Here is a 27,802-nt window from a genome sequence, read left to right on the forward strand (position 1 = left end):
TCATCCCTGGAACTGCCTCAGCACTCCGTATCTGGCGGAACGCTCTGGGAGCGACTGTCTGGGAGCGCCTTGCTCCTTTAGCCCTGGAGCAGAGTGGCAGGGGGCAGCTGGGGGTTCTTCAGCTCCTCTCTGGGTAGCTGTTTATACATGGCAACCATCGAGGTTGGGTGGCAAATTGTCGGCTGTAAGAAAGATAGCTAGAAAAATGATGCATGGCATCTGTGTATAATCTTATACCCTAAACAGTTATTGAAATGAGAGGTTGTGTCATGAGAGGAGGCGGTGGACCCTCTAGCCCCGCCTTAGACCTGGGAGGTAGACTGAAGATGGGCAGGGCTGGGTGGGAGGATGGTCCAGATGGATTTGTGCCTCCAGATCTTTCCAGAACTCTCTTTAAATGCACTGTGTGAGGAGTTTGCGATCTCAGATTGTTAACAGGATTTCCTCCAAGGTCTTTGTTCCCTGCCCTAGGGTGATGACCGACAGTTGTCAGAATCTTCCCAAGATCAACGAGCAGAGGCCGAGGTCCAAAACCACGGTGGGAAAGCTCGGGGAAGCCAGGCCCCTCCACACGGAGCATCCTAAACAGGTCAGCTTTGCTTGGCGCTGGTCTCATTGCAGGTGGCTGAGAAACAGCCCCAAGGAAATAGTCATGTTTATTTGTTCCTCGAGGACAGTTTGATTTCGTTCAGCTAAGAGTTTCTTCCAGTACTTGGTGGAGGACTCCTTCCTCCCCACAAACTTTTGGCTGGTCTGCGTGCTGGGCAACAGGCCTTGAGGGGTGAATCCTAGGCCCAGTCAGAGCAGGAGGGCCTGGTTCCCACAAGGCTCAGGCTTCCTCTTGAGGAAGCTGGATGTGCCAGCTCTTCCCATCCCACAGGGTGTCCCTGGGGTCCTACCTGTAGGTTGGGGTGGTCCTGGTGTGGCCGGGCTCCAAGTCTCCTGTTGGGTTTCTCCAAGGCACACATGGTAGGTCGCTAAGCCAGACCTCCACACTGGGCTTTCTCGGGGGAGAGATGGGCAGGTGAGTGAAACCCATGCTGAGAACCTTCGGTCCAGGACAAAACATACCAACCAGGTTTAAAGGAAGGAGAACCAATGGAAATGGTGAAGAGGGAAGGGAAGGATGCATGTCAGAGCTGTCCGGGCAGATGGAAAGTCATTATCTCACGACTCAGTTGGTCAGAGGGAATCTCTCGTCTTCAAGGGGGTTGTGTGGTCCTGGCCATTGTGGACTGGCTCAGGTGGAAGCGAGGTAAAGCGGGAGGGGCAGGATGCATCCCACAGAAGGCTGGCTGACTGTTGACTCTGCTGTGTTTCCAAACTCAGCCACCCCTGGCCACAAACACCTCTGGTCCCAGGAGAAAAGACAGGCCTGTGAGTGGAGGTGAGTGGAGGCCCAGCCATTTCCTGCACTGTTTGTGGGGCTCAGAGCCTGTGGCTTCCTGGGACAGCTCCTCCCACCCAGCACAAGCAGTGTTTATTCATCTTGTTGGGTCTGCACAAAAGTGGTGGAACCACACATGGAGGTCCCCGTTTGCAGAAGGATTTGGGACGACAGGACAGGCAGCTGCAGCCAGCATCTCAAATTGCTTTCTGTCGCTGACTTCTCACTGCTCTTCCTCTTTCTCCAGGAGGTTGTCAATCACACTCACAAGGAGAGTGCTGATTTCGGCTTAAGTATATCTGGAATCAACAAAGGCAGAGGAGAAGAAAACGTCCATCCAAAAAAAGTAAGTGGGACTCATGAACCGAACACTGAATGGGGAATTTCCTTTTTCTTTCTGAAAATGAAAAATTTTGAATGTTATATTTGTCAAACAGGTAAAGTAATATGTAATGATCAAAGGTTGGCTATAGGGTGAACTGGGAAGAGATGGGCTGAGGATGAAACCCTGAGGTCCTGGACCGGGTCTCCCTTCTGGATGGTTGGATTTGAATGAGTGGCTCCATCTCCAGGGGGCTCAGTTTCCCGTTTGTAAACTGCGGAGTTTGGAAGAGATGGCTTGGTTCCTTTCAGCTTAAAAATCCTGTGATTACAGTGATAAACTCTCCCACATTATTTAAGGAGTTGTGGCCTCACATTCATTCCTTTCTGCCCTGTCAGTGGGAGTTGACTAGCAGTGTCCCTTTCTCCTTAGAGATATGGCTCCAGATTTGAATGTAATTTCATGTGAACCTCAGTTGATATAAGGTTGATCTTGTCCTCGACAGCTATTTCTACTGCTTTCCTAATGAACTTCATGTCCTGATTCGTGCGTAAGAGTCTCTCAAACAGTAAAGACCCAGTTTGGGTAGCTGTAGGCTAAAGGCAGGTAAAAACGTGTCACTTTTTAAAAGCAGCATCGACACCAGTGTGTTTCTCTTGACTGTAACTTTGAGGACTGAATTCCGTTCAGAGTTACCTTTCTTTCTTCCATCCTATGGGACTGCTGACTCACCTCTAGCCAGCGCTTCTCAGGCAAACTAAACTCTGGGTGTGTGTGTCTGGAGGGAAATGGGGAGCATCTCCCTGGAAATCAAGGGGAATTGGCTCCTTTTAGGGCCCTAATTATATGGGTGATTGCTGGAGGTGACACATTCCGATCAGTGCTGCCCATAAAAAAGTACTTCCCTGCTCACCGTTACTACCTTCATCACATTTTCCAGTCACTTTTGTGCCCAGCAGTGTTGCAGCATTAGTTGCTCTTATGAACATCTCACATTGATATGAATGGATATTTCTAACGAGGTCAAGGAAGGGGCTAGTTAATCCAACACTTAACCTTTGAAAGAATCTGGCTATAAATTCTGTTTGCAGCAGAAATGCCCTCAGGTTAAGCTGTGGACAGTTTCTGCCTAGCATTTCATGAGCTGAAGAAGGGCTTATAGTCAGGGGCCCATCTCCAAGAGGGCGCTTCATTGCCATCTCAGAGGTGCCCAATCTCAGAGCCTCCAAAGCTCATGATACCCAAGTCCGTTTGCAAATTTACTAGGTGTATTGTTCTCAAGGCACCAGCTTTGAAGTCAGCCTGCCTAGGTTCAAATCCCACGTCTCACCTTCCTGACTGTGATTCTTGGGCAAGTTTTTAGATCTCTCCAAGCCTCATTTCTCTCATCTGTGAAATGGAAATAATCATAGTGTCCACCTTCAATGTCATAATGAACAGAGAGCACACGATAAACAGTAAGTGTTGGCTACTGTTATTGTTATTTAATTTTGACATGTATTCTTGCTTTTTCCTTCTTCCTCTAGGGGAGACAGTGGCATCAGAAGGAGTCTGGGTATGGAAGATAGATACCTGGGTTTGAATCCTGGTCTTAAGTTCCTTGTTAGCTGTGGGACCCTGGGTAGATCATTTCACTTCTCTAGGCTTACCTCCACATCTGTGAAACTAGGATACCACTCCTGACTAGAAGTGTTATAAGAATTGGCAGTAATCCACAGCAGGTACCTCACACACCTGATTTGTGCCAGGCACTCTCCTGAGTGGTGAAAGTACAGTATAGTCAGTAGATAGGAACTATCATGATTCTTGTGCCAATGAGTTCTTCCCATGTGTGGAATATTTTAAAAGAAAGATGATACAGGGGAATTGGACACGTAGAAAACTGGTGGTGCATCAGGAACTGACAAATGCTCGGGAATTTTATTCAAGCCAACTTCATTGTGAAAAATTTATTTATAACGTGTTTTTTCTTTTTTTCCTGGAGTGCCCCAACCTGAGGAAATCATCTTATTCATTATTAGCATAGTTTCCTCTTAAAGCTTTACTTTAAGTTTGCACTGCAGACCATGTTACATAAATGTGTCTTGATTTAATGAAGCTGAGCTACTAAGGATAGTCTCCCCTCCTGTTTTAATGGCCACTGCAATAACTATTATTCCCTTTCAGGGCCCAATCATTGACTTCCGAGGGCTGCTCACAGATGCCATCAAAGGAGCAACCAGTGAACTTGGCTTGAACAGCTTCGACTGTAACCCAGACCCCTCAGTAAGTGGCTAGGATGGGACATTCATCTTGCAAACTGTCAAAATCCAGGTGAAATTCTGGAATACAATTTTGAGTCCAGAGGAGCCTTGAGATCCAGTTAAAGGGCACAGCGATCTGCCACCATTGGTGCCATGGAGCTCTGCGCTCTGTTTTCCTTCCTAAGTGATGAAGCAATTTTGTAACGTGAGGCTTTCTACTCTCATCATCAGGAACGACTGTTGAAACCTCTGAGTGCATTTATTGGCATGAACAGTGAGATGCGAGAATTGGCAGCCGTGGTGAGCCGGGTAAGATCTGATATTCAATTCACAAATTTACGGAGGCAGACTGGGGCTCCAGGAGCATTGTGGGCTGCTTCTTTTATTAATAACAATAAATATGATCATTTATTTATAAAGTGCCCCCACTTGCGAAGGCACTCATATTGTTTAGAGGCACAATAATGCATGATGAATAAATTATAGAATCATAAAATTACAATACAAAAAGCCCACCATCTCACTATAGAGGCCAAGAAAACCCAAAGAGAAAAGGACTTAGAAAGGAAGGGACAGGTGAAAGGTTTTAGAGCTAAGCCAAGATTTAAGGAAAGAAAGCCTGTTAGAGAAGGAGAGAGGACGTCTGTATTTTGTTTAAACAGTCTAAGCCTAGAAATAGAGATGTCAGGAGTCTGGTTTTATAATTGGAAATTTTCATGAAGAAACAGATTAGTGGGAAAGATCTTACCATCTACACGACTGCTTTTTTTCAAGCTTGGTCCCCCAGGACCTAAAGGCAGTGAAATCTAGTGGTTGATGACACACAAGCTTGGGAATAGGTTGACCTGGATTTGATTTCTAGATCCTCCTCTTTTTCACTCTGTGACTTGGGGCAAGTTCCTTGGTAACAGAATAGATTCCTGAATTGTAGGAGATTTTTCTGATCTCCAGTGATCTCATATTTAATGAAAGACTGAAACCTAGGCAGGCTCCTTCCTGGATGTTTAAAATGATGCAAAATTTACACAGCTGCTCTGAGGTCGTTAAGGTCCCCAGGTCTCCATTTAGCCCAGTGGGTGTCCCCTACACACCTCTGATGTGTTAGGCATGTGCTAGCAGCTGGAAACACAAAGGTGAATGGGAGCTGGGGAGGATCTGTATCTTCTTAGGGAAGAAGAGACACAGGAAATAGCCCGTGAGAGAGGGCAGAAGAGGGCGGAGGGGAGGCATTCTGAGCAGAGGTACAGACAAGTGAGTTGAAGCGCTTATGCAGTGTTTCTGGGAACCAACTGAAACACCATTAGAAATGGTGGGAGAAGGGACTGGAGAGCGAGGCTGGGGTTCCTGCGTGTTAGGGCGCTGTGAACAGTACCCGAGGCTGGGCTCAGTCTATATCAGACGGAGAATCTCTGAAAGGCGTCCATCAGGAGAATGGGATAATCAAATGTGCTTTTAGACAGCTTGTTCTAATGACAGTGTGGAAGGCCATCAAAGAAATGGAGATAAGACCAGCTCAGAAGTTATTATCAGTGAGAGGATGAGGGGTTGAGCCCGGCTACGGTAATTAGGATGCATAAGAGAGCAGAGAAAAATATTGTTATACCCCCAAATCAAGTCTTGTTACTGTCTTTGCAAATGGATACCGCGACTAGTGATGATGAAGTTGTGGAGTAGAAGTGGCCTGGAATGATTCCACCTGGAATCCTTTCTACAGAACTGTGAGAGGCAGTCATACGGACTCTGCTTGAAAGCCGACAGGGATGGGGAGCTCACCTCCCGCTGAGGCAGTTCTACTGAGTTCTGATAACTTTTGATTGAGATAAGGAGGAACTTCCTACTGGGAAATTATAAACACCACCATGTGGAATTCAGTGTCCATGCTTGATGAGGACAAGAGATTCTGCTGTTACCGATGGACGCCTTGAACTCCAATGAATGCCCATTGTGTGCAAAGCTTTTCCTAAGGAAGTGTGGTAATAAGAGTGAGTGGCTGGTCTTTTCAAGACGGGGTGGTTCTCCCAGGATTTGGGAAGACTGAGACCTTTGTCATCTCACCCAGGAATGGATCCTGCAATCACACAGTATCAAAATCACCTGTGTAAAGAGTTTCTCTAAGAAACGTTGTCACCCCTTGTGGAGGGACCTGGGCGGATGGGGCACTGAATGGGGGCACAGCATCTCACCAGCATTTAAAACATATGTTTTTACGTATTATATAGATTTAATAGGATGCACCAGGTCTCAGCTGCAGCACACAGGATCTTCACTGCATCATGAGGAATCTTTTGATTCAGTGTGAGGGCTCAGTAGTTGCGACACTTGGGGGCTTAGCTGGTACTTGGGCTTAGTTGCCCCTTGGCACGTGGGATCTCAGACCCAGACCAGGGATCAAGCCCATGTCCCCCGCATTGAGAGGGGGATTCTTAACCACTAGACCACCAAGAAAGTCCCCGGTTTTATGTTTTTTCAATCATGTGCATGTATCACTTTTTAAAAAATTAAATAAATATAAAATTAGTTTCCAGATTGTTCTGTAGTCACTCAGAATGACTGTGGAAGGGAGGTGGGTTTTTTTTTTTGTTTTCTTTTTTGCTATAACACTCTAGACAAGTTTGCCCAAAACAGCTCCACTGAGAAAAGCCCCTGAGTGACTGTTCTGAGCATCTTGTGAAATTGAAGTTTGGAGACTGCAAATTAGTTATCAGTAAAAGCTACCTTAATTGATTATCCTCCGTGGTTGCTATGGGTCCTCCGTGGTTGCTATGGGGCTCTACTCTGTGAGGGGAAAACTGTACTTTCACTTGGTTGTTGGCTTCCTTGGATTTTGTAGAAGCAATTGCTCCTGATGGAAGTAGGGAGCAATCACTAGGGAAAAAGAGAAATTGGTTTCAGAGGAGCATTATCTCTTTTATGTAGCAAATTAGAAAGTGTTGTTGAGATCAAGGAGCAGGAGAGAGTCCAGGCACCAGCTAGGAACTCTGTTTCGGATTAAAAGCTAACCTAATTTGTAGGCATGTTCTGTAGCTTCTTTGATTACAGTCGTAAATCAGCATGGTTTGTTATTGACTTGAAGACAGGTATAGTCCATTGTTCGGAGATTTTTTCTTTTTGGTAAATTTTATGGTGTATTACTGTTGTTGTTTAGTCACTAAGTCATGTCCTACTCTTTTGCAACTCCATGGACTGTAGCCTGCCAGGCTCTCCTGTCCATGGGATTTTCCAGGCAAGAATACTGGAGTGGGTTGCTATTTCCTTCTCCAGGGGATCTTCCTGACCTCAGGGATCGAACTCAGGGATTGAACCCACATCTCCTGCATTGGCAGTTGGATCTTCACTGAGCCACCTGGGAAGCCCCTTATTCTGTGTGTGTGTGTATGTAGTTGGAGAAGGAAATGGCAACCCACTCCAATATTCTTGCCTGGAGAATTCCATGGACAGAGGAGCCTGGCAGGCTACAGTCCATGGGGTTGCAAAGAGTTGGACACAACTGAGTGACTAACACTTTCCCTTTCATATATATATATATATATATATATATATGCATATATATTTTGTATATAGAGCTAATATTTGTATATATACATATTTTGTATACATATATATGTACATGTGCATGCATGCATGCTAAGTCAACTCTTTGTGACCCTATGGACTGTATTCTGTCAGACTCCTCTGTCCATGGGATCCTCCAGGCAAGAATCCTGGAGTGGGCTGCCATGCCCTCCCCCAGGGGAGCTTCCCGACCCAGAGATCGGTCCTGCATCTCTTATGTCTCCTTTGGTGGCAGGTGGGAACTTGACTACTCGAGCCACCTGGGAAGCCCATGTATGTATAAGTCTGTATACAAAGCCTTTTAAAATGTATATATATACACATGTATATACATATATATACACACATATATAATGTATGCATATATATATGCATGTGTATACATATATATACATGTGTGTGTGTGTGTGTGTGTGTGTGTGTGTGTATACATATATACAAGTAAATGGCAGCCCACTCCAGTATTCTTGCCCAGGAAATCCCATGGACAGAGGAGCTTGGTGGGCTATAATCCATAGGGCCGCATAGAGTCAGACACAAATGAAGCAACATAGCACACACACATATACATACATACATATATGTTTAATTTGGCTACACCAGGTCTTCGTTGTGGTGTGTGGGCTCTAGTTCCCTGAGCAGGGATTGAACCTGGGCCCCCTGCTTTGGGAGCCCAGAATCTTGGACCACCAGAGAAGTCCCTAGGAGATTTTTTTTTAACCCTAAAAGTACAGTATTATATTATGAATATGTTCTTCAGGGAAAACCACTAAATATTTTCATGGCATCCCTTTGGTGAACTGATGTCAAATTACAATATGTATATACATATGTATCTAATACAAAAAGCTGTTTTTATCACAAGCACTTTATGTCCTATTGCAAGTCAAGTATTCTCCTGCTCCTGTGTTTATTACAGCTGTGAAGGAGAACATTAGTTTTAACAGAATGATCAAATGTGCATTGCAGGACATTTATCTCCATAATCCAAACATAAAGTGGAATGACATTATTGGACTTGATGCAGCCAAGCAGTTAGTCAAAGAAGCTGTTGTGTATCCTACAAGGGTAAGGATGGGAGGCCTCTTGGGAGGCCCGATTTCTGTTCATTATCCATGGGGCAAGCTCACCTATCAGGAAGAGAAAGACAGGGTGATTTTCTGTTCATAAGTTGACTTTTTATTTTCTTTTTTTAAAATTCAAGTATATTTTAAAAAATTTTACAATGTTGTATTGATTTCTGCCATACAACAGTGTGAATCAGCCATAATTATACATACATCCCCTCCCTCCCGAGTTTCCCCTCTTCCCCCCATCCCATCCCTCCAGGTCATCACAGAGCACCAGACGGCTCCCTGTGCTACACGGCAGCTTCTCACCAGCTGTCCTTCTTACAGCTGACGGCGTATATACGCTCATGCTACTTTCTCCTTTTGTTCCACTCTCCCTCCCCCACTGTGTCGACAAGCCCATTCTCTACGTCCGCATCTCCATTCCTTCCCTTACAGATAGATTCTTCAGTACCATTTTTTCGATTCCATATACATGCATTAATATCCTATATTTTGTGTTTCTCTTTCTGACTTACTTCACTCTGTATAACAAGCTCTAAGTTCATATACCTCACTTGAACTGACTCAATTCATTCTTCTTTACGACTAAGTAATATTCCATTGTAGGTATATACCACATCTTCTTTATCCATTCATGTGTCGATGGACATCTGGGCTGCTTCCATGTCCTGGCTATTGTAAGTGGTGCTGCTCTGAACACTGGAGTACATGTGTCTTTTTCGATTATGGTTTTTGCGTGGTACATACCCAGTTGTGGGGTTGCTGGGCCATATGGTAGATTTATTCCTAGTTTTTTAAGGAATCCCCATACTGTTCTCCATAAGGCTGTATCCATTCTCATTTTACATTCCCACCAGATGTGGAGGGTTCCCTTTTCTCCACATCTTCTCCAGCATTTATTGCTTGTAGATTTTTTTGATGATGGCCATTCTGCCTGGTGTGAGGCGATACCTCATTATACTTTTGATTTGCATGTCCCTAATAATTAGTGATGTTGAGCCTCTTTTCATGTGTTTACTGGTCATACATTCACTTTTTGCCTATGTCACAATATTTTGTCAATACAGGAGCACCAAGGCTCTGTCCATTCTAGGCCATTTGAAATCATGTTACGTATTGGTTGAAGGCAGGTGTCTCCTCTAAGAGGTAATTTAAGATCTAAGACTCTGTAGTATATATGATTAGTCAGTTACTATTAGCCTGCCTCCCTAAATATACTTATTATAGTAAAAATGCCTGCCATAGGAGAGAGCATCTGACTGTGTTTGCATCGATTTCCCTCCGCCTCGTCCCCAGTACTCCCATCATTGAGGGCTTTGCTTTTGGCTGGTTGTAAAGACTAGACAGCCCCTTCCAGGGCACCAGGTAGTAGAGCCATTGAGTTGTTCTCATTGCTTACTGCTGACAAATCTTTGTGCAGAGTGGCTCACTAAACAGGAAGAAAAATAGAAAAACGAAACTCCATGTTTGGTTTATACCAGTGGCGCTGAGGTCAGTGTTGTTCGGTCACTAAGTCTGACTTTGCGACCCCATGGACTGTAGCATGCCAGGCTTCCCTATCCTTCGCTATCTCCCGGAGTTTGCTCAAACTCATGTCCATTGAGTAGATGATGCCATCCAACCATCCCATCTTCTGCCTTCTCATTCTCCTCCTGCCCTCAGTCTTTCCCAGCATCAGGGTCTTTTCCAATGCTTCGCATCAGGTGGCCAAAATATTGAAGTTTCAGCTTCTGCATCAATCCTTCTAATGGATATTCAGGGTTGATTTCTTTTAGGATTGACTGGTTTGATACTAAACAGGAAGAAAAATAGAAAGCAAGACGACATGTTTGGTTTACAGCAGTGGTGATGAGGTCAGTGTACCACATGGCTTTTGCTGTGTAACCGACCACCCCAACACTTGGTGCCTTAGAACCAGAATCATTTCCTTGTTTGCAGCAGTTCTGTGGGTGGGCATTTGGGGCTGGGCTCGGCAGGGCCAGCTTATGCTTTTCTGCGTGATGTTGGTTGGGCTCACTCACATGTCTGGGGTATCAGCCAGTCTGGCTGGAGAAGATGGAGAGGCTTGGAAAGCTGGGGTCACCAGGGCCCCTGAGACCTCTCTCTGCCTCTCATCCTCCAGCAGGAGAGCCCAGTCTTGTTCACGTGGTGGCAGCGAGTTCCCAGACAGAAGCAAGAAAGGGCCCAATCGCTGAGCCTTTCCCATGCCCTTATATTTTCAAGTCTCTTCTACGTGCTAAGGCCCCACTGGCCAAATTCATGGGGCCAAGTCCAGATCCAAGTGGTGGAGAAATATCCTCTGCCTCTTGATGTAAGGAGCTGCAAATAATTAGTGGCCAGTTTTGGTGATCTCCTGCAGTCAGGATTACAAATTTACTTCCTTGAATAACCTATTTATTCTTACCCCTGAGCCCTTGCAGCCCCTGATTTTTTGGATGCTTCTATTCGAATGAGACAAAATCAGTCAGTCTGGACTGTCTTTCCTTTCTTCCTTCCTGTGTTCAGACACGTAGGGGAGGAACTACAGTGGTGGTCAGAGTAAGTAGAAAGGTATTCCCTGCTTCCTCTGAGTGGCTCCATTGTTCAAGTCTTCTTGTGTAAAAGGCTAGAGCATCTCATTGAGACTCTCTGGATGTGTTGTCGCCGTGGTATTTGAAGTTCCATACGATGTCAAGATTTTGAATTAGCATCAGCAAGAAGCTAATAGCTAGTTATAATTTTACTGTTCCTTTTCCTTCTCTCTTGTCCTTTACCAACTCCAGATGGTTTGAATTTGAACTAACAGGAGAGATTCACTGAAGTCCACGCGTGTCCTGTTTGGAGTTGGTGTCTCATTACGTATTATGCGTTGCATATTCTCAACTTCCAAATCAGGCTTCACCATAACATTGAACTTTACTCACATACACCTTTCTATATTGGTTTTAAAAAGTTGGCATCTTAAAGAGTGTACCTGCTTCACAACATTCAAAAGACTGCTCGAACTCTAGGGGAAATCGTTATTTGCGTGTGAGCGGTGACTACTGCAATGGAGGGGATAGTACCTATACGTGCCTTTCTTCTCCTTAAAATAACTGCTCTTTTAAAAGGCAAAAAAATTCGGCCATGCATCCTATCCAGAATGAAAGTCAGATTGGGATAAATTAGATACTCGTGTGTGTGTGTGTGTGTGTGTGTGTGTGTGTTGGGGGGGCGGTGTATACAGAGAGAGAGAGAGTCTTAAAAAAGGAGGGGCTGGCCCAGAGTTGCCTGTGTTTCACCCTAGCTCCCCTAGCTTGCCTGAGCTGAGGGTTTGCAGGCTGCCCTGCAGGTACCAAATCTCATCATTGTTCCTTGCTCCCACAGTACCCACAGCTGTTTACAGGAATTCTTTCCCCCTGGAAAGGACTGCTGCTCTACGGACCTCCAGGTAAAGGGATCTTTCTGCTGTGATCTTGGTGTGAAGCGAGTGTGCAGGGGATGAGTGTGCATCTGTCTTCCCTTCGGGACTGAGGCAGCGCGTGCTGTGTGCCCACCTCCTGTGTTGCTTGTGTGACTGTCTTGTGTCTGTCAGCAGAGGGATGGAGTTCGAGGGTCGCTCATGTTTTACCCACATGTGTCTCCAGGTACAGGAAAGACTTTACTGGCCAAAGCTGTGGCTACGGAATGCAAAACCACCTTCTTTAATATTTCTGCATCTACCATTGTCAGCAAATGGAGAGGGGACTCAGAAAAGCTTGTTCGGGTAGGGTTTCTTGATTTTGTTTCTTTAGAATGAATTCTGGCAGAAGACAGTGGTACAGAATGATGACAGTGGTCTTGTTTGTTCTTAAGTGATTTAAATGTTCAAATTTATCCTGGATCTTAATGACCACAAGCCCGGGAGGTGGATTGACTGCTGTGTAGCTGCTAGCGGTGCCCCTATCAGCAAACATGATCTCCCTTCTTTGGGAATTTGGCCAACAGCCCCTTTTCGATTCACGTGACATAGAAACAGAACCATGAAAAAAATTGTCTCTGTAGTGGCCTATTTTTCTTTTATTCAAGAAACATTTATTATTAAGCATGTTGAGTATATTCAGTTAAGATTTACTGAGAGGCTACTGTGGTATGCTTGTCCTTATACTAGATACTCTAAGGAAGAATCAAGAAACTTAAAACTTACTTTCAGTTGCTCCAGCCAACTTTCCTCCACAGCGCTATAGGCTGGAGGGACTTTTTTTTAATTCCCTTAGGAGATTGTTTTTATCTTTATAATATACCATTTCTAAGAGTATATGGTATATATTTTAAAAAATATTTATTCATTTTTAACTGATTGATGATTGGTTTACAATATTGTTTTGATTTCTGTCATAAATCCACATGAATTAATCATGAAAGTGAAAGTTGCTCAGTCGTGTCCAACTCTTTGCGACCCCATGGAGTGTAGCCCAACAGGCTCCTCTGTCTGTGGAATTCTCCAGCCAGAATACTGGAGTGGGTAGCCTTTCCCTTCCCCAGGGGATCTTCCCAACCCAGGAATCGAACCCAGGTCTCCCACATTGCAGGCAGATTCTTTACAGCTGAGCCACAAGGGAAGCCCAAGAATACTAGAGTGGGTAGCCTATCCCTTCTCCAGTGGATCTTACAACTCAGGAATCAAACTGGGGTCTCCTGCGCTGCAGGCAAATTCTTTACCAACTGAGCTATCAGGGAAGCCACAGGTGTACGTATGTCTCCTCCCTCTTGCATCTCCATCCCACCTCCCGTCCATTCCCACCCCTCTAGGTTATTACAGAGCCCCAGTTTGAGTTCCCTGAGTCATACAGCAAATTCTCATTGGCTGTCTATTTACATATGTTAGTGTATATGCATCCATCCTACTCTCTCCATTTATCTCACCCTCTCCCCCATCTATCTTACTCTCTTCTCCCCCACCCTTGTCCCTGAGTCTTTTCTCTATGTCTGCATCTGCATTGCTGTTCTATGAACAGATTCATCAGTACCATCCTTCTAGATGACATATATATGCGTTAATACAGGATATTTTTTTCTCTTTCTGACTTACTTCACTGTTTAATAGGCTCTAGGTTCATCCACCTCATTAGAACCGACTCAAATGTGTTCCTTTTTATGGCTGAGTAATTATATATGTACCACGGCTTCTTTATCCGTTCATCTATCAATGGACATCTAGGTTGCTTTCAAGTCTTGGCTACTGTATGTAGTGCTGCAATTAACATTGGGGTATATGTGTCTTTTTCAGTTTTGATTTCCTCAGGGTAATACCTAGGAGTGGTATTGCTGGGTCACATGGTGTCTTTATTCCTAGTTTTTAAAGGAATCTCCATACTGTCTTCCATAGTGGCTGTATCAGTTTACATTCTCACCAGCAGTGTAGGAGGGTGCCCTTTTCTCCACACCCTCTCCAGCACTTGTTGTTTGTGGACTTTTTGATCTGGCCATTCTGTCTGGGGTGAAGTGATATCTCATTGTAGTTGTGATTTGCATTTCTCTAATCATGAGTGATGTTGAGCATCTTTTTATATGTTTATTACCATCTGAATGTCTTCTTTGGAGAAATATCTGTTTAGGTCTTTTGCCCACTTTTTGATTGGGTTGTTTGTTTTTCTGGTATTGAGTTGTATGAGTTGCTTGTGTATTCTGGAAATTAATTCTCTGTCAGTTGTTTAATTTGCTATTATTTTCTCCCATTCTGAGGGTTGTCTTTTCACCTTGTTTATAGTTTCTTTTGCTGTGTAAAAGCTTTCAAGTTTAATTATGTCCCATTTATTTATAAATTCTTGTTTTTATTCCATGCTAGGAGGTGGGTCACAAATGATCTTGCTATTATTTATGTCATACAGTGTTCTGCTTATGTTTTCATCTAAGAGTTTTATAGTTTCTGGTCTTACATTTTGGTCTTTAATATATTTCAAGTTTATCTTTGTGTATGGTGTTAGGGAATAGATCTGATAGACAGAGTGGCTGATGAACTATGGACGGAGGTTTGTGACATTGTACAGGAGACAGGGATCAAGACCATCCCCAAGGAAAAGAAATGCAAAAAAGCAAAATGGCTCTCTGAGGAGGCCTGACAAATAGCTGTGAAAAGAACAGAAGTGAAAAGCAAAGGAGAAAAGGAAAGATATACCCATTTGAATGCAGAGTTCCAAAGAATGGCAAGGAGAGATAAGAAAGTCTTCCTCAGCGATCAATGCAAAGAAATAGAGCAAAACAATAGAATGGGAAAGACTAGAGATCTCTTCAAGAAAATTAGAGATACCAAGGGAACATTTCATGCAAAGATGGGCTCAATAAAGGAAAGAAATGGTATGGACCTAACAGGTGGTGAAGATATTAAGAAGTGGCAAGAATACACAGAAGAACTGAACAAAAAAGATCTTCACGACACAGATAATCACGATGGTGTGATCACTTACCTAGAGCCAGACATCCTGGAATGGGAAGTCAAGTGGGCCTTAGGAAGCATCATTACGAACAAAGCTAGTGGAGGTGATGGAATTCCACTTGAGCTATTTCTGATCCTAAAAGGTGGTGCTGTGAAAGTGTTGCACTCAATATGTCAGCAAATTTGGAGAACTTAGCAGTGGCCACAGGACTGGAAAAGATCAGTTTTCATTCCAATCCCAAAGAAAGGCAATGCCAAAGAGTGCTCAAACTACCGCACAATTGCACTCATCTCACATGCTAGTAAAGTAATGCTCAAACTTCTTCAAGCTATGCTTCAACAGTACATGAACTGTGAACTTCTAGATGTTCAAGCTGGTTTTAGAAAGGGCAGAGGAACCAGAGATCAAATTGCCAACATTTGCTGGATCATCAAAAAAGCAGGAGAGTTCCAGAAAAATATCTATTTCTGCTTTATTGACTATGCCAAAGCCTTTGACTGTGTGGATCACAATAAACTGTGGAAAATTCTGAAAGAGATGTGAATACCAGACCACCTAACCTGCCTCTTGAGAAACCTGTATGCAGGTCAGGAAGCAACAGTTAGAATTGGACATGGAACAACAGACTGGTTCCAAATAGGAAAAGGAGTACATCAAGGCTGTATGTTGTCAGTCTGCTTATTTAACTTACATGCAGAGTACATCATGAGAAATGCTGGGCTGGAAGAAGCAGAAGCTGGAATCAAGATTGCCAGGAGAAATATCAATAACCTCCGATATACAGATAACACCACCCTTAGGACAGAAAGCGAAAAAGAACTAAAGAGCCTCTTGATGAAAGTGAAAGAGGAGAGTGAAAATGTTGGCTTAAAGCTCAACATTCAGAAAACGAAGATCATGGCATCTAGTCCCATCACTTCATGGGAAATAGATGGGGAAACAGTGGAAACAGTGTCAGACTTTATTTTGGGGGCTCCAAAATCACTGCAGATGGTGATTGCAGCCATGAAATTAAAAGACGCTTACTGCTTGGAAGGAAAGTTATGACCAATCTAGACAGCATATTAAAAAGCAGAGACATTACTTTGTCAACAAAATAGTCAAGGCTATGGTTTTTCCAGTGGTCATGTATGGATGTGAGAGTTGGACTGTGAAGAAAGCTGAGTGCCGAAGAATTGATGCTTTCAAACTGTGGTGTTGCAGAAGACTCTTGAGAGTCCCTTGGACTGCAAGGAGATCCAACCAGTCCATCCTAAAGGAGATCAGTCCTAGCTGTTCATTGGAAGGACTGATGTTGAAGCTGAAACTCCAATACTTTGGCCACCTGATGCGAAGAGCTGACTCTTTGCAGAGTCGCAGAAGAGCTGACTCATCCCTGATCCTGGCAGGGATTGGGAGCAGGAGGAGAAGGGGACAACAGAAGATCAGATGGTTGGATGGCCTCACCGAGTCAATGGAGATGAGTTTGGGTAAACTCCCGGAGTTGGTGATAGACAGGGAGGCCTGGTGTGCTATGGTTCATGGGGTCACAAAGAGTCAGACATGACTGAGTGACTGAACTGAACTGAAATGATGGTGTTAGGAAGTATTGTAATTTAATTCTTTTGCACATAGTTATCCAGTTCTTCCAGCACAGCTTAGTAAAGAGAATATCTTTTTCCCGTTTTATATTCTTGCTTCTTTTACGACAACAAAAACACGATGACCCAAAACCTATGGGATGCAAAAAGAGCAGTTCTAGGGAAGTTTATGGAGAAGGAAATGGCAACCCACTCCAGTGTTCTTGCCTGGAGAATCCCAGGGACGAGGGAGCCTGGTCGGGCTGCTTTCTCTGGGGTCGCACAGAGTAGGACACCACTGAAGCGACTTAGCAGCAGCAGCAGCAGGGAAGTTTACAGCAGTACAACACTACCTCAAAAAACAAGAAAAACATTGAATAGATAATCTAACTCTACAACTAAAGCAGCTAGAAAAAGAAGAACGAAAAAATCCCAAAGTCAGAAGAAGGGAAGAAATCATAACAGTCAGAGCAGAAATAAATGAAAAAAAGGGAAAGAAACAATAGTAAAGATTAATAAAACTAAAAACTGGTTCTTTGAGAAGATAAACAGCATTGACAAACCATTAGCCAGACTCATCAAGAAAAAGGTGGAGAAAAATCAAATCAACAAAAAAGGTGAGGTTACAACAGACAACATAGAAATACAAAGGATTGTAAGAGAATATTATGATCAACCATATGCTAATCAAATGGACAATTTAGAGGAAATGGACAGATCCTTAGGAAAGTTCAAGCTCCCAAGACTGAAGCAGAAAGAAATACAAAGTCTGAACAAGCTGATTACAAACACTGAAGTTGAAACCGTGATCGAAATCTCCCAAAAAACAAAAACTTAGGACCAGATGTTTTCACAGGGGCGTTCTATCAAACATTTAGAGAAGAGCTAATCCCTGCCCTTCTGAAAGTCTTCCCAAAAATTGTAGAGGAAGGGACACTCACAGACTCATTTTACGAGGCCACAATCACCCTGATACCAAAACCAGACAAAGATATCATGAAAAAAGAAAGTTATAGGCCAATATCAATGATGAATACAGATGCAAAAATCTTCAACAAAATTCTAGCATGCAGAATTTAACAACACATTAAAAAGATCATACACCATGATCAAGTTGGATTTATCCCAGGGATGCAAGGATACTTCAATATACACAAATCAATTAATGTGATACACCATATTAACAAATTGAAAAATAGAAACCCCATGATAATCTCAATAGATGCATAAAAAGCTTTTGACAAAATTCAGCACCCATTTATGGTAAAAACTCTTCAAAAAATGGGCATAGACGGAACCTACCTTAACATAATAAAGGCCATATACAACAAACACACAGCAAACATTCTCAGTGGTGAGTAACGGAAGACATTCCCTCTGACGTCAGAATGTCCGTTTCTCACCACTATTATTCAACATAGCTTTGGAAGCCCAGTTACAGTAATCAGAGAAGAGAAATACAAGAAATCCAGAGTCTAAAGGAAGAAGTAAAACTCTCACTACTTGCCGATTACATGATACTATATATAAAAACCCTAAAAATACTATCAGAAAATTACTAGAACTAATCAGTGAATTTAGTAAAGTTGCAGGATACAGAATCAATATACAGAAATCACTTGCATTCTTATATACTAACAATGACCAATCAGAAAGAAATTAAGGAATCAATCCCATTTACCGTAGTATATGGTATATTTTATATTATAAAATTTTATTATACCTTCCAGTCACCTTAAGAAAATACTTGTTTTAATTTATGCCTCAATGTAAGGTGGGTCCTGCTCAGAAATCCTGTTAAACTATTGCGCTCTGTCGGGTGACTGGTAAGTAATCAATACAAAGTGAATGTAAATATGTTTTCTGAAAAAAAATTCCTTTAAAATATTACACTTAAGTTACATTTCCTTGGAGAGGCTCATCTTCAAAATATTATGGCTTATTTGAACGTGATCATAAAATATTTTTAAAAGATTGATTTACCTAAAATACCTAAAATAACCTATTTATTACTTTGTGATTGTCCTCAAGTTACTTCAAAAGTGTATATTTTTATACATTTTTATCACCCCTATCAGATTGTAATTTTTGGAAATCTGTGCTGACATCTTCTGTTTCATTGTTCTTCATCTTGAGTCTAACTCAGTGCCAGATGGGATTTAAACTTAATGCTCCTAAATTGATGGGTTTCATTTGATTCTAGTTAGCTATATTTCAATTAGCTTAAATCCAACTAACTAGAATTCTTATCAGCCTGAAGACTTCTTTCTAACATTCCATTTCTATGGGCTGAGGAACAGCAAAACTTACAAGGTGCCCTCAGAATCAGCTTTGAATCAGTGAGCAAAAAACACTGTAAGGTGTTCAGAGAAAAGATTCCATCAGATTCCTTGGACAGGACTCACCTAAGCAGAAGAAGAAATTCAGATGTTTATGAATATGGATTTTCTTGTTCAGTGTTGAACAGCCAGAAAAGTCATTTAACTAGAATGCTCCATTCTCTGGGAGCATTTTATTTAACTCCAATTTTCCTCTGCTTCAGGAAGACTTCTAAGAATGAGGAAACAATTCCACCCCCAATTTCTCCCCTTTCCTTTACCAAATATTTTAAAAGTTGTCTTTAAAACAATATTAATAGTAAAAAGACTCCTGAGCTATCTTTCCAGAGGAAACCAGAACAGTTGCTGGTGCAGCTTTCCAGAGCATTTATTTGTATTCACATTAACCTCAACAACCATATCTCAATTTTCCCTTCCTTTTAAAATACAAGTAGGAACATAGTACATATACTCTTCTGTACCTTGTGATTTTTTTTCACACCTAACAATGTAACTTGGATGTTGCTCTACCATTTTATAGACAGCCCTAACATGGTTTTTATATGTCTGCATGCCATTTCATTGCATGGTTAAAGGCAAAATGTGTTTAACCAGCCTTTTCTCAATGGACATTTCCATTGTTCCCAGTCTCTTGCTATTATGAAGAAAGCTCTCCAAGCTCCTGTCTGCATATAGTATAGTGTAGGACAGTTTCTTTGAAGTAGAGTCGCTGATCAGAAGGAAGGAAAACCACTGGTTGACAAATTCCCTGCTGACAGGGTTGCACCAGCTTCACTCCCGTCAATGTGTGTGTGTTGGTTTCCACAGCCAACACCATGTAGCACCCCAATTTAAAAATCTTTGCCAGTCTGATAGTGAAAGTAATATTTCAGTGCTGAGATTTGCATTTCTTTCATTCTGAATGAATTTGAACATCGTTTTATAGGTTTAGAAGATATTCATATTTCTTTCTGTGAAATACATTTTTATTTTGGATATTAAAAATAATTCAAAAGGAAAACAGAGTCAGCTTGTAGTGCAGGAAATGCAAGAGACCCTGGTTCGATCCCTGGGTGGAGAAGATCCTGGAGAAGGAAATGGCTACACATTACAGTATTCTTGCCTGGAAAATTCCTTGGACAGAGGAGCCTGGCAGGCTATAGTCCATAGGGTCACAAAGAGTCAGACATGACCGAACAACTAGGTGCGCACACAATCACGCAACCTGGAAGGAACCTATCTTCTGTGCTTTCTGAAATTACTCTATTTTCTGAGCTCCTGGAAAGAGCCACACCTGGAAAATCTTGGTCATGCTCTCAAGATTCTTATTGTGAAGCTTTCAGATAAAAAAAGCCCTTCAAGACCTTCTCCTAAAGCAGAGGTGCTTTCCTACCATTTGCATCTCTTTCTACTCCAATTAAGGAGTTATTTATAGGGAACCCTTTTGTTTCTCCCTTCCCTCCTAATGTTTATGCCTCTTAGGAGTTGATGCTATTGAGTAGTTGAGTGGTCTCTTTAGCAAATGCACACACCTGTTGGTGGTTACGTCTTTCAACATTTCATGGCCATGCTCCCCCCCTCCCAATTGCATGATTTAACTTCTCCAAGTACTTTTGAAAAATTTTAGACTAATGCTTCCCGAGTGCTTACCCAGGATTCCATATGTTCTCTGGCCATGGGAAAGTAGTGGTCCACATGGAGAGGTGGGCTTCAAATGTGGTTCTCCTTCCACTGGGATGTTTGGTCTTATTGAACCCGATGGCCTCTCTGCAATTTGGGGAGTCCTTAAAATGTGTATGGTTCCAAAAGAGTCCGAGTATGCCATTTTTCATCGGGTAGACTGCTGCTGCTGTAATCATCCTTATTATCAGGTCTATTTGAACCTTTCTGTTCGTGACAGGAAGAGATTTCCTGCCTCTAATGAGCTGGTATCTGTTGTCTGTCTAAAGAGCTTTTGTGATGAGTGTCCCAGCATTGACACTGTTCTTGTAAGCTCCTTGGACTGAGCCAGTTGTCCTGGCCACATAAAATAGGATTCTGTGAAAGGAAAACACTAGTGCATATGAGCTTGGAAGGGGCGCTAGTGGTAAAGAACCCATCTGTCCGTGAAGGAGACATAAGAGACGTGGGTTCAGTCCCTGGGTTGGGAAGATCCCCTGGAGAAGGGAATGGGGACCCACTCCAGTATTCTTGCCTGGAGAATCCCATGGACAGAGGAGCCTGGCGGGCTATGGTCCATAGGGTTGCAAAGAGTTGGACACAACTGAAGCGACTTAGCACGCACGCACATGAACAGGCAGGGACCACACGCACAGCAATGGTGAAGATGAGGCTGTTCCCATTCAGTGACAGCGAGGCCTGTAAAAGATGACTGGCTACTACTACGGAAACCACAATCTGGCCTTTTCTGAGCCCTTCCCCTCTTCTTTACTTTGTGATGCTTTGCTAGTGCTAAGTGACATGGAGAATAAATCCCCTATGCCTATTTAAGAACATCTATTCTTTTCTAAATCTCTAATGCTTTCTCTGATCAACCAGGGAAAAACTGTATATGTTGCTCAAGTGATCAGTTTCAGGGTTTTTTGAAAAAAGGTGTAGCTTCTTATACTCTTTTCCTCACCACCACATCTCCCTCTAGAGCTCTTGAGTTTGTTTTTATATGTCTGTTCTTTTGCTGGTTGCTTTCCTGTTCCTGTTCAGTCTATAATATTTTACTCTGGAATTGAGCATTTTATTCAATCGGGAATTGCCTCGAAGTACCTGAGCCTACCAAACAGCAGCGTGGGGGGTCTTGGGGAGTAATTTGGGGAGCAGAAAAGGGCAGAATTTTCAGCCTTGTTACTCACAACTGGAACTCTATTCTTTTTCTGCAGTTCTTTCTTCCGAGAATTACCTTCTTATTGTCCCTAAGTGTTAAGCAAAAAAAATTGTTAAGTGATTTTATATCTTCTACAGCTTTTGTGACCATATGGAACACGTCATTGGCAGGGGATCTCAGGGGTTAACTAACTGACTGGAAGTTCAGGAACTGAGTTTTGTCTTAAGCTCTCCCACTTATGATTAGTAACCTTGAGCTCACCACTTATTCTCTCTGGCTCTCATTTTATCAGGAGATAGATGGAAATAATTGGACCATCCAACCCCATGGGGTAGTGCTAGGGAGAAATAACTAATGATTATAAAGTTGTTGTGAGATAAAGTGCAGCATAGATGCTTAATATTACAGCCATCCTAATCTTTTAATCTCTGGGGCCATCTGAGAACTTTAAGTATATGGATTTGAACATGTTGGTTTTCTCCCACCCAGGTGTTATTTGAACTTGCCCGCTATCACGCCCCCTCCACCATCTTCCTGGACGAGCTGGAGTCAGTGATGAGCCAAAGAGGCACGGCTCCTGGGTAACAGACCGGGTTTTTTTTGGTCCTCACTTTTCCCCTCCTGTAAGTGTGTTTGATGGTCGGAAGCCCATCGACATTTACCAGCAGAATGAGCCTATTAATAAGCCCACAAATTTTCTGCAGACACACGGAAAGGTCTTTAAATTAGATCCTGTTAACTGAATAGCTGATTTAAGTAGTTTTTATAACCGGAGGAAATGTCCTCCTCCCTTCCCCCCTTCCCCACAGAGTGGTTTTCAGGCCCAAAGATCACCCAGCCCCTGATCCCAGGCCGCCATAACCGTTATGCTAGCTCAAAATAGCTGCCTGTAAGCGCCTCTGCTGGAGCCAGAGGGGCTGCCTGTGGGGAGAGGGGCTCCCCAGGGCCGAGTCTGGAGAGGAGGCCCTTGAGAAGGTGTGTGAGGCCGGGGAAGTCACCGCTTCTCTGTGACACCAGACTGCGGCTCAGCCTGACCGATTGTGAACATGTCACACACGTTATCTCTAAAGATTAAGTGTCCACTAGGGTCCCCAGCCGGAAAGCCCGCATCTCAGACTGTAATGAGGCTCTCCCTCTGTGTGTGTGTATGTGTGTGTATGTGTGGTGTTTTAAGAGTTGTTTTTCTTTGAAACGTTTTACTAACCTTGATATCCCTGGCTTGAAAAAACAGGTCTCAGGGAAATCTCAACACAGCTGCATTTATTGATGGCCTCCAACGGTCTGTCATCAAGACAAAATTGATAGTAATAAAAAGCAAATAATTATCTTGTTGGAAGTATAACTAGAATTTAATTTATGAAATTTTACTTATGAAGAACCATTTCCCCAGCAGAGAGAAAACAGCCATCAAGACATACCCAGGATGCTCAGGACTGCAACTATTTCTATGGCTTAAAGGGTGCTAGTCAGCCCTGGACTCCAGAGGGGGCCTGATGGGAGAGGCAGCTGCGGCGGGGCCTGGCGGGGAGCCCACTGGAGTGCCGAGTGTCACTCGTCAGCACGGCCCCATGCAGGCGGCCTGCCTTCACCCTTGCATGCAGTCTGTCGGCCTCCATCCCCAGGGTTCCCCACAGCTGTGACTGAGCTGCTTTGGAAACTCCTCCTCTATTAGCCTTAAGCATGTCAGTTTCCTCCTCTGGAAGTTAAACACTAAAACTGGAGGCTTCAAAGTGTCACGCGAGTGTATGTTCCTCGGTTCTTTGTCTCGTCACAACAAAGATTTGGAGTGACGGACATTAAAGCCCCCTCGGCGTGTCACAGCGCTCAGGTAGACCGTGTTATAGCTCTCAGGTCTCGGATGGACCATGTTATAGCTCTTAGACAAATCACTGTTACAGCTCAGTGTTACAGCTCTATTTTATTTAGAAGATAGCAGGAAAATCCATCTTCGATGCGTGAGGGCACGTCGATCCAAAGACAGGAGGAGAAGAGTGCCCCAGCGTGCAGGAGAGAGGGAGCTGGCTTTGGCCCCTCTGTTTATATGTTTATCTCTCCCTGGGCCTGTCCTATGTAAATTGGGCCAGCCAGGAGTGTTTGTTTTACCTGAGGTCCTCACTGCAGTCCTCGGGCCTTCTTTTGTTCCATTTTCACGGGCTTTTCCCTTCCTTGTCTTGAGGCCACCGCCATTTTGGACTCCTTTTCCGTGTTCTACCTACCTAACAAAAGAATCAGGGAACAAGGGCAGGTGCTCTGAAGACTTTGAGGGTCATATTATGTTAAAAGACTAGTAATTATGTGTTAATACTAGATAAATATATAACTCTACTGTGAGACTGGCTTTTCTCTGAGGTAGAAAGGGGCACAGTTCCTAAAAAAATCCCAGAAGCCTAATTTGGGCTGCCAGCATGTACGTGCAGAGATGAGACCCTGAGTGTGTGTTGTGCTAGAACGGCCTTTTATTGTCCTTTAACTTGATCTATATGAGTGCTTGCTGGAGGCGGCCAGGCTTAGCCCCGTTTCGATTGTGCAGGTCGGCTCGGGTCCTGAGGATGGCCTCAGGCAGTGGGGGTGGCGGGGAAACTGGAGGGTGAATTTGCACAGAAAACGGCCTCTAACCCATTTTCCATGCTGTGCATGGAAAGCCTAGTTTCCCCGCCGTTCTCTCGTCTCTCATTAGAAGAGAAGGAAACAGATTGTGTTGGAGCTCATCTCTCTTCTTGGACAGTTTATATCCATAGATTACACTAAACAATAATGTGTGTAAAATACTCTCATGCCTGCTGTATAAATGAAAACGATTCTCAATGAAGCTTTTTTTTTTTAAAGGGTGGATGATTCTGCAGGTCGGTACAGCGGGGCTGCCTTTTCAAGTCTACTAGTGCCACGGTCTCCCCCCTCAGTTATTTTCCGGTTCATTGCCAACCATTGGTTTTCTTTTCGGTATCATCATTGTATTCATTTACTTCCTTTCTGGTACTGTTTGAAGAGTTCCAATTGCTCATTTCCTCCAGCCTTGGGGTGAGGAGCTCCTGAGAACGTGGCAGGACAGGGGTTACTTGTCCGAGGGGAACTCAGTCTGCAGTCACCGCGTCCTTACTGGAGCCTCATTGTGGTCTCGGAAGCAAAGACTCTGCCTCTTGGGAGCATCTCACCTCCTCATCTTTCTCTAGGGGAGAGCATGAAGGCAGCCTGAGGATGAAGACGGAGCTTCTGGTGCAGATGGACGGGCTGGCTCGTTCCGAGGATCTCGTGTTTGTCTTAGCAGCCTCCAACCTGCCGTGGTAAGAGAGTCAGAGAGTGCATTCTGAATGCATTTTCAGGAGCCACTGTGCAGGTGCGGATATCATATTGATCGCTTCAGGCAAAGTCTCCTTGTTTGGTTCCAGCCCTGGCAGGTTAAGCTGAAGGCTTTCCTGGACCAAATCCTCAATCCTTGCTACTTGGATTGTGAAAGAGTTTGCCTGAACTGAAGGAACATAGGTCAGGGCTACCACTGACTATTTAAAATGGACATTCTGAGCCAAATTATTTACTGTGTTTAAGCAGGGCTTTGGCAGAGAACCATAAAATACTAAAGTCTCCAGGACTCAAGAATATTCCAGAAATAATATGTTTGGATTTTAACAGTGTTAAATTTAACCTTTTTTTGAGTTACGAGGAAAATCTTTAATATTGTGCAGTAAATATGAAGCTAAATAATCTCTAATTGAAACTATAATCTACTCAGAGAGTCTGTTATTCAAACTGTATCCCAGAGTGATAGAAGAACAATTCTAGAAGTAGAATTGGGAAATAAGAGATGTTGACTAGAGAAAAATAATTTCGACTTGGAGAGAATATTTAAAAAAATAATGGTAATCTCTTTATAGTTCTCAAGAATATGTTCGCATTGTTTGTTTTGAGCTACAGGTGAGACCGCAGACAGATAAGGAAAGGCTGCTCTTGCCATTTGCAGAGGAGGCCAAGGTCAATCCACCCAAAGTCAACAGCCAATTTGCAATGGAGCTTGAGCTAGCCACACCCTCCCCCTTCCCGTACCTCGTCCATTTCTGTTTCTCTGTTCAAAGATGCAATGCTTCTGTTTGTGCACGCAGATCATCTAGGCTCCCGAAGAAGTCACTGGAGAGAGATAAGGACGTTCATGTGGAGTCTGTTATTTTAACTAAATAATTTCAACCCAACTTCGCCACTTCTCAAATTTATGACTTTTCTGATGTGCTAAGGTGATAAGCATTTTACATTGTGAGGAGAAAGGTTTTTATACACAATGTTGAAGTTGAAATCAGAGAGCCATCATTTAGGCATGGAGAATCCTTTAGAGAGAGAATCTCCATTCCTTCACTTGTTTGAAACAGGGTTGATCATAATCTCTTTACTTATGTCCTGGGGGGCCTGTGAGAGCCAGCTGAGGAGGGTGGGTGAAAAACAGCATCGTGCATGGCTCTGGAAAGGGCTGTGCCTGCCGGGGCGGAGTGGAGAGCCTTCATTCCCCGCGAAACCTAGGACTTCACTGGGAGGTGATGGTGCTGCCACAGTTTCCCTTGGGCGACCAGTCTTTGATAAACTCAAATAAAATGGTTCAGAGAAGAAAACCAAAAAGCTGGCAAGCAATCACAAATAAAGAACCTCAGAAGGGCTTTTCTGAAAGAATTACCTCTCATCATGAAAAAAGTGAAAGTCCATCATGTCAAAATGGCAAATACATACGTTTTTAAGCTTTAATTCCTTGACATCACAGATTGCAACCCTACAGCATATCTGGGAACTGTCCTACCCACTTGAACTTTGGTGGCTTTAAAAAACTTTTTATGATCAAAAATTCTTGACAAACACTAAAGATGAGAGTACAAAGAACTCACCATTTTCCAGTTTCAGTAACTAGCATCTGGCCCAATTGATTTTAATCTATTTCTACCTCCTCTCTTGTTTTGCTGCAATATCTTAAACTATATCCCAGATTCTCATGTTATTGCTCACATATGTATACTTCAGCATACATCTTAAAAAAATAAGGACATTTTCTTACATTATCACAATGTCATTATCAACCCCAACAAAATTAACAATAATTGCTCAATATCATCTAATATCCAGTTTATATTCAGATTTCCCATACTATTCCAAAAATATCTTCGTACAGTGGGTTTACTGAACTGGTAACCAAACAAAATTTGCATTTTGTAATTGGCTGCTCTCTTAAGTATCTTTTAATCTAGAACAGACTCTTTCTTCCCCCACCCCTTGCTATGGACTTGATTACTAGAGAGATTGTCCTGCAGAGCCTAAACTTCCTGGATGTGGCTCATTGTATCTCCATGGTACTGTTTAGCTAGTTCTCCTTGCCCTTAAAATTACTCTAGACTAAAGGTTAGATTGATTAGATTTGATTCAGGACCAATGGAATTCTGGGGTGAACATACTTCATAGATGATGCTGAGTATATCACGTATCATCGTATGCAGCCGTATATAAAGCCCTGTCATCCCACCTTTGGTTATACCAGGGTTGATCCGTGGGTTCAGGTGTGTCAGCCAGAGTCCTCCACTGTGTAGTTCCCATCAATGTTTGAAGCATCCATTGATATCTTTGCCTGAATCACTTATTTCACTAGAAGTGTGATTCTTTCATGCCTTCTGATTGACAGCTGGAATTATTCTCTGCAATAGAACTTTCCCCCATCCCAAAGGGTTATTTGGTAACTGTAAAATAGAGTTCATCCCAAAAATGAGGAATTCTTTCTCTGATATTTAGAGTCCTGTGTTGTGCCCAGCAACCTCCAGGTAACTGATGAGTCCTGTCTCCCTGTCTCTCTCTGATCTCATGCCTTGTTTGGTATAACATCATTTGTTTTTTTTTTTTTAAGTTTTATTGATATATAATTCACATACCATATACTTTACCCATTTGATGTGTACAACTCAATAGTTTTAGCTATATTTATATTTATATGGTTGTACAACCATCACCGCAATCAATTTTAGAACATTTTTCTTTACCCCAAAAGAAACCCTATACCCATTAGCAATCATCCCCATCTCCCACTCCCAGCACTAAGCAACCACCTAATCTATTTTCTGTTTCTGTAGATTTGCCTACTTTTGTACCTATTAATATGAGTGGAATTATTATGGTAACTCTATGTTTAATTGGGCTTCC

The 27,802-nt window shown here is 43.0% G+C and overlaps 1 protein-coding gene across 1 annotated transcript in view; it reads left to right on the forward strand.

The window, feature by feature from the left end:
- The window catches only part of KATNAL2 (katanin catalytic subunit A1 like 2), a 57,002-nt gene that overhangs the window by 12,226 nt on the left and 16,974 nt on the right, over positions 1-27,802 (forward strand). Inside the window, exons 4-12 of the mRNA XM_052660474.1 lie at positions 472-589; positions 1,635-1,733; positions 3,876-3,974; positions 4,184-4,261; positions 8,474-8,572; positions 11,923-11,986; positions 12,183-12,301; positions 22,136-22,227; positions 24,817-24,927. Coding sequence (XP_052516434.1) covers positions 472-589; positions 1,635-1,733; positions 3,876-3,974; positions 4,184-4,261; positions 8,474-8,572; positions 11,923-11,986; positions 12,183-12,301; positions 22,136-22,227; positions 24,817-24,927 — 879 coding nt within the window. The remainder of the gene's footprint in view (positions 1-471; positions 590-1,634; positions 1,734-3,875; positions 3,975-4,183; positions 4,262-8,473; positions 8,573-11,922; positions 11,987-12,182; positions 12,302-22,135; positions 22,228-24,816; positions 24,928-27,802) is intronic.

This window comes from Budorcas taxicolor, chromosome 22, assembly GCF_023091745.1.
Source record: "Budorcas taxicolor isolate Tak-1 chromosome 22, Takin1.1, whole genome shotgun sequence".
Lineage (NCBI taxonomy): Eukaryota > Metazoa > Chordata > Mammalia > Artiodactyla > Bovidae > Budorcas > Budorcas taxicolor.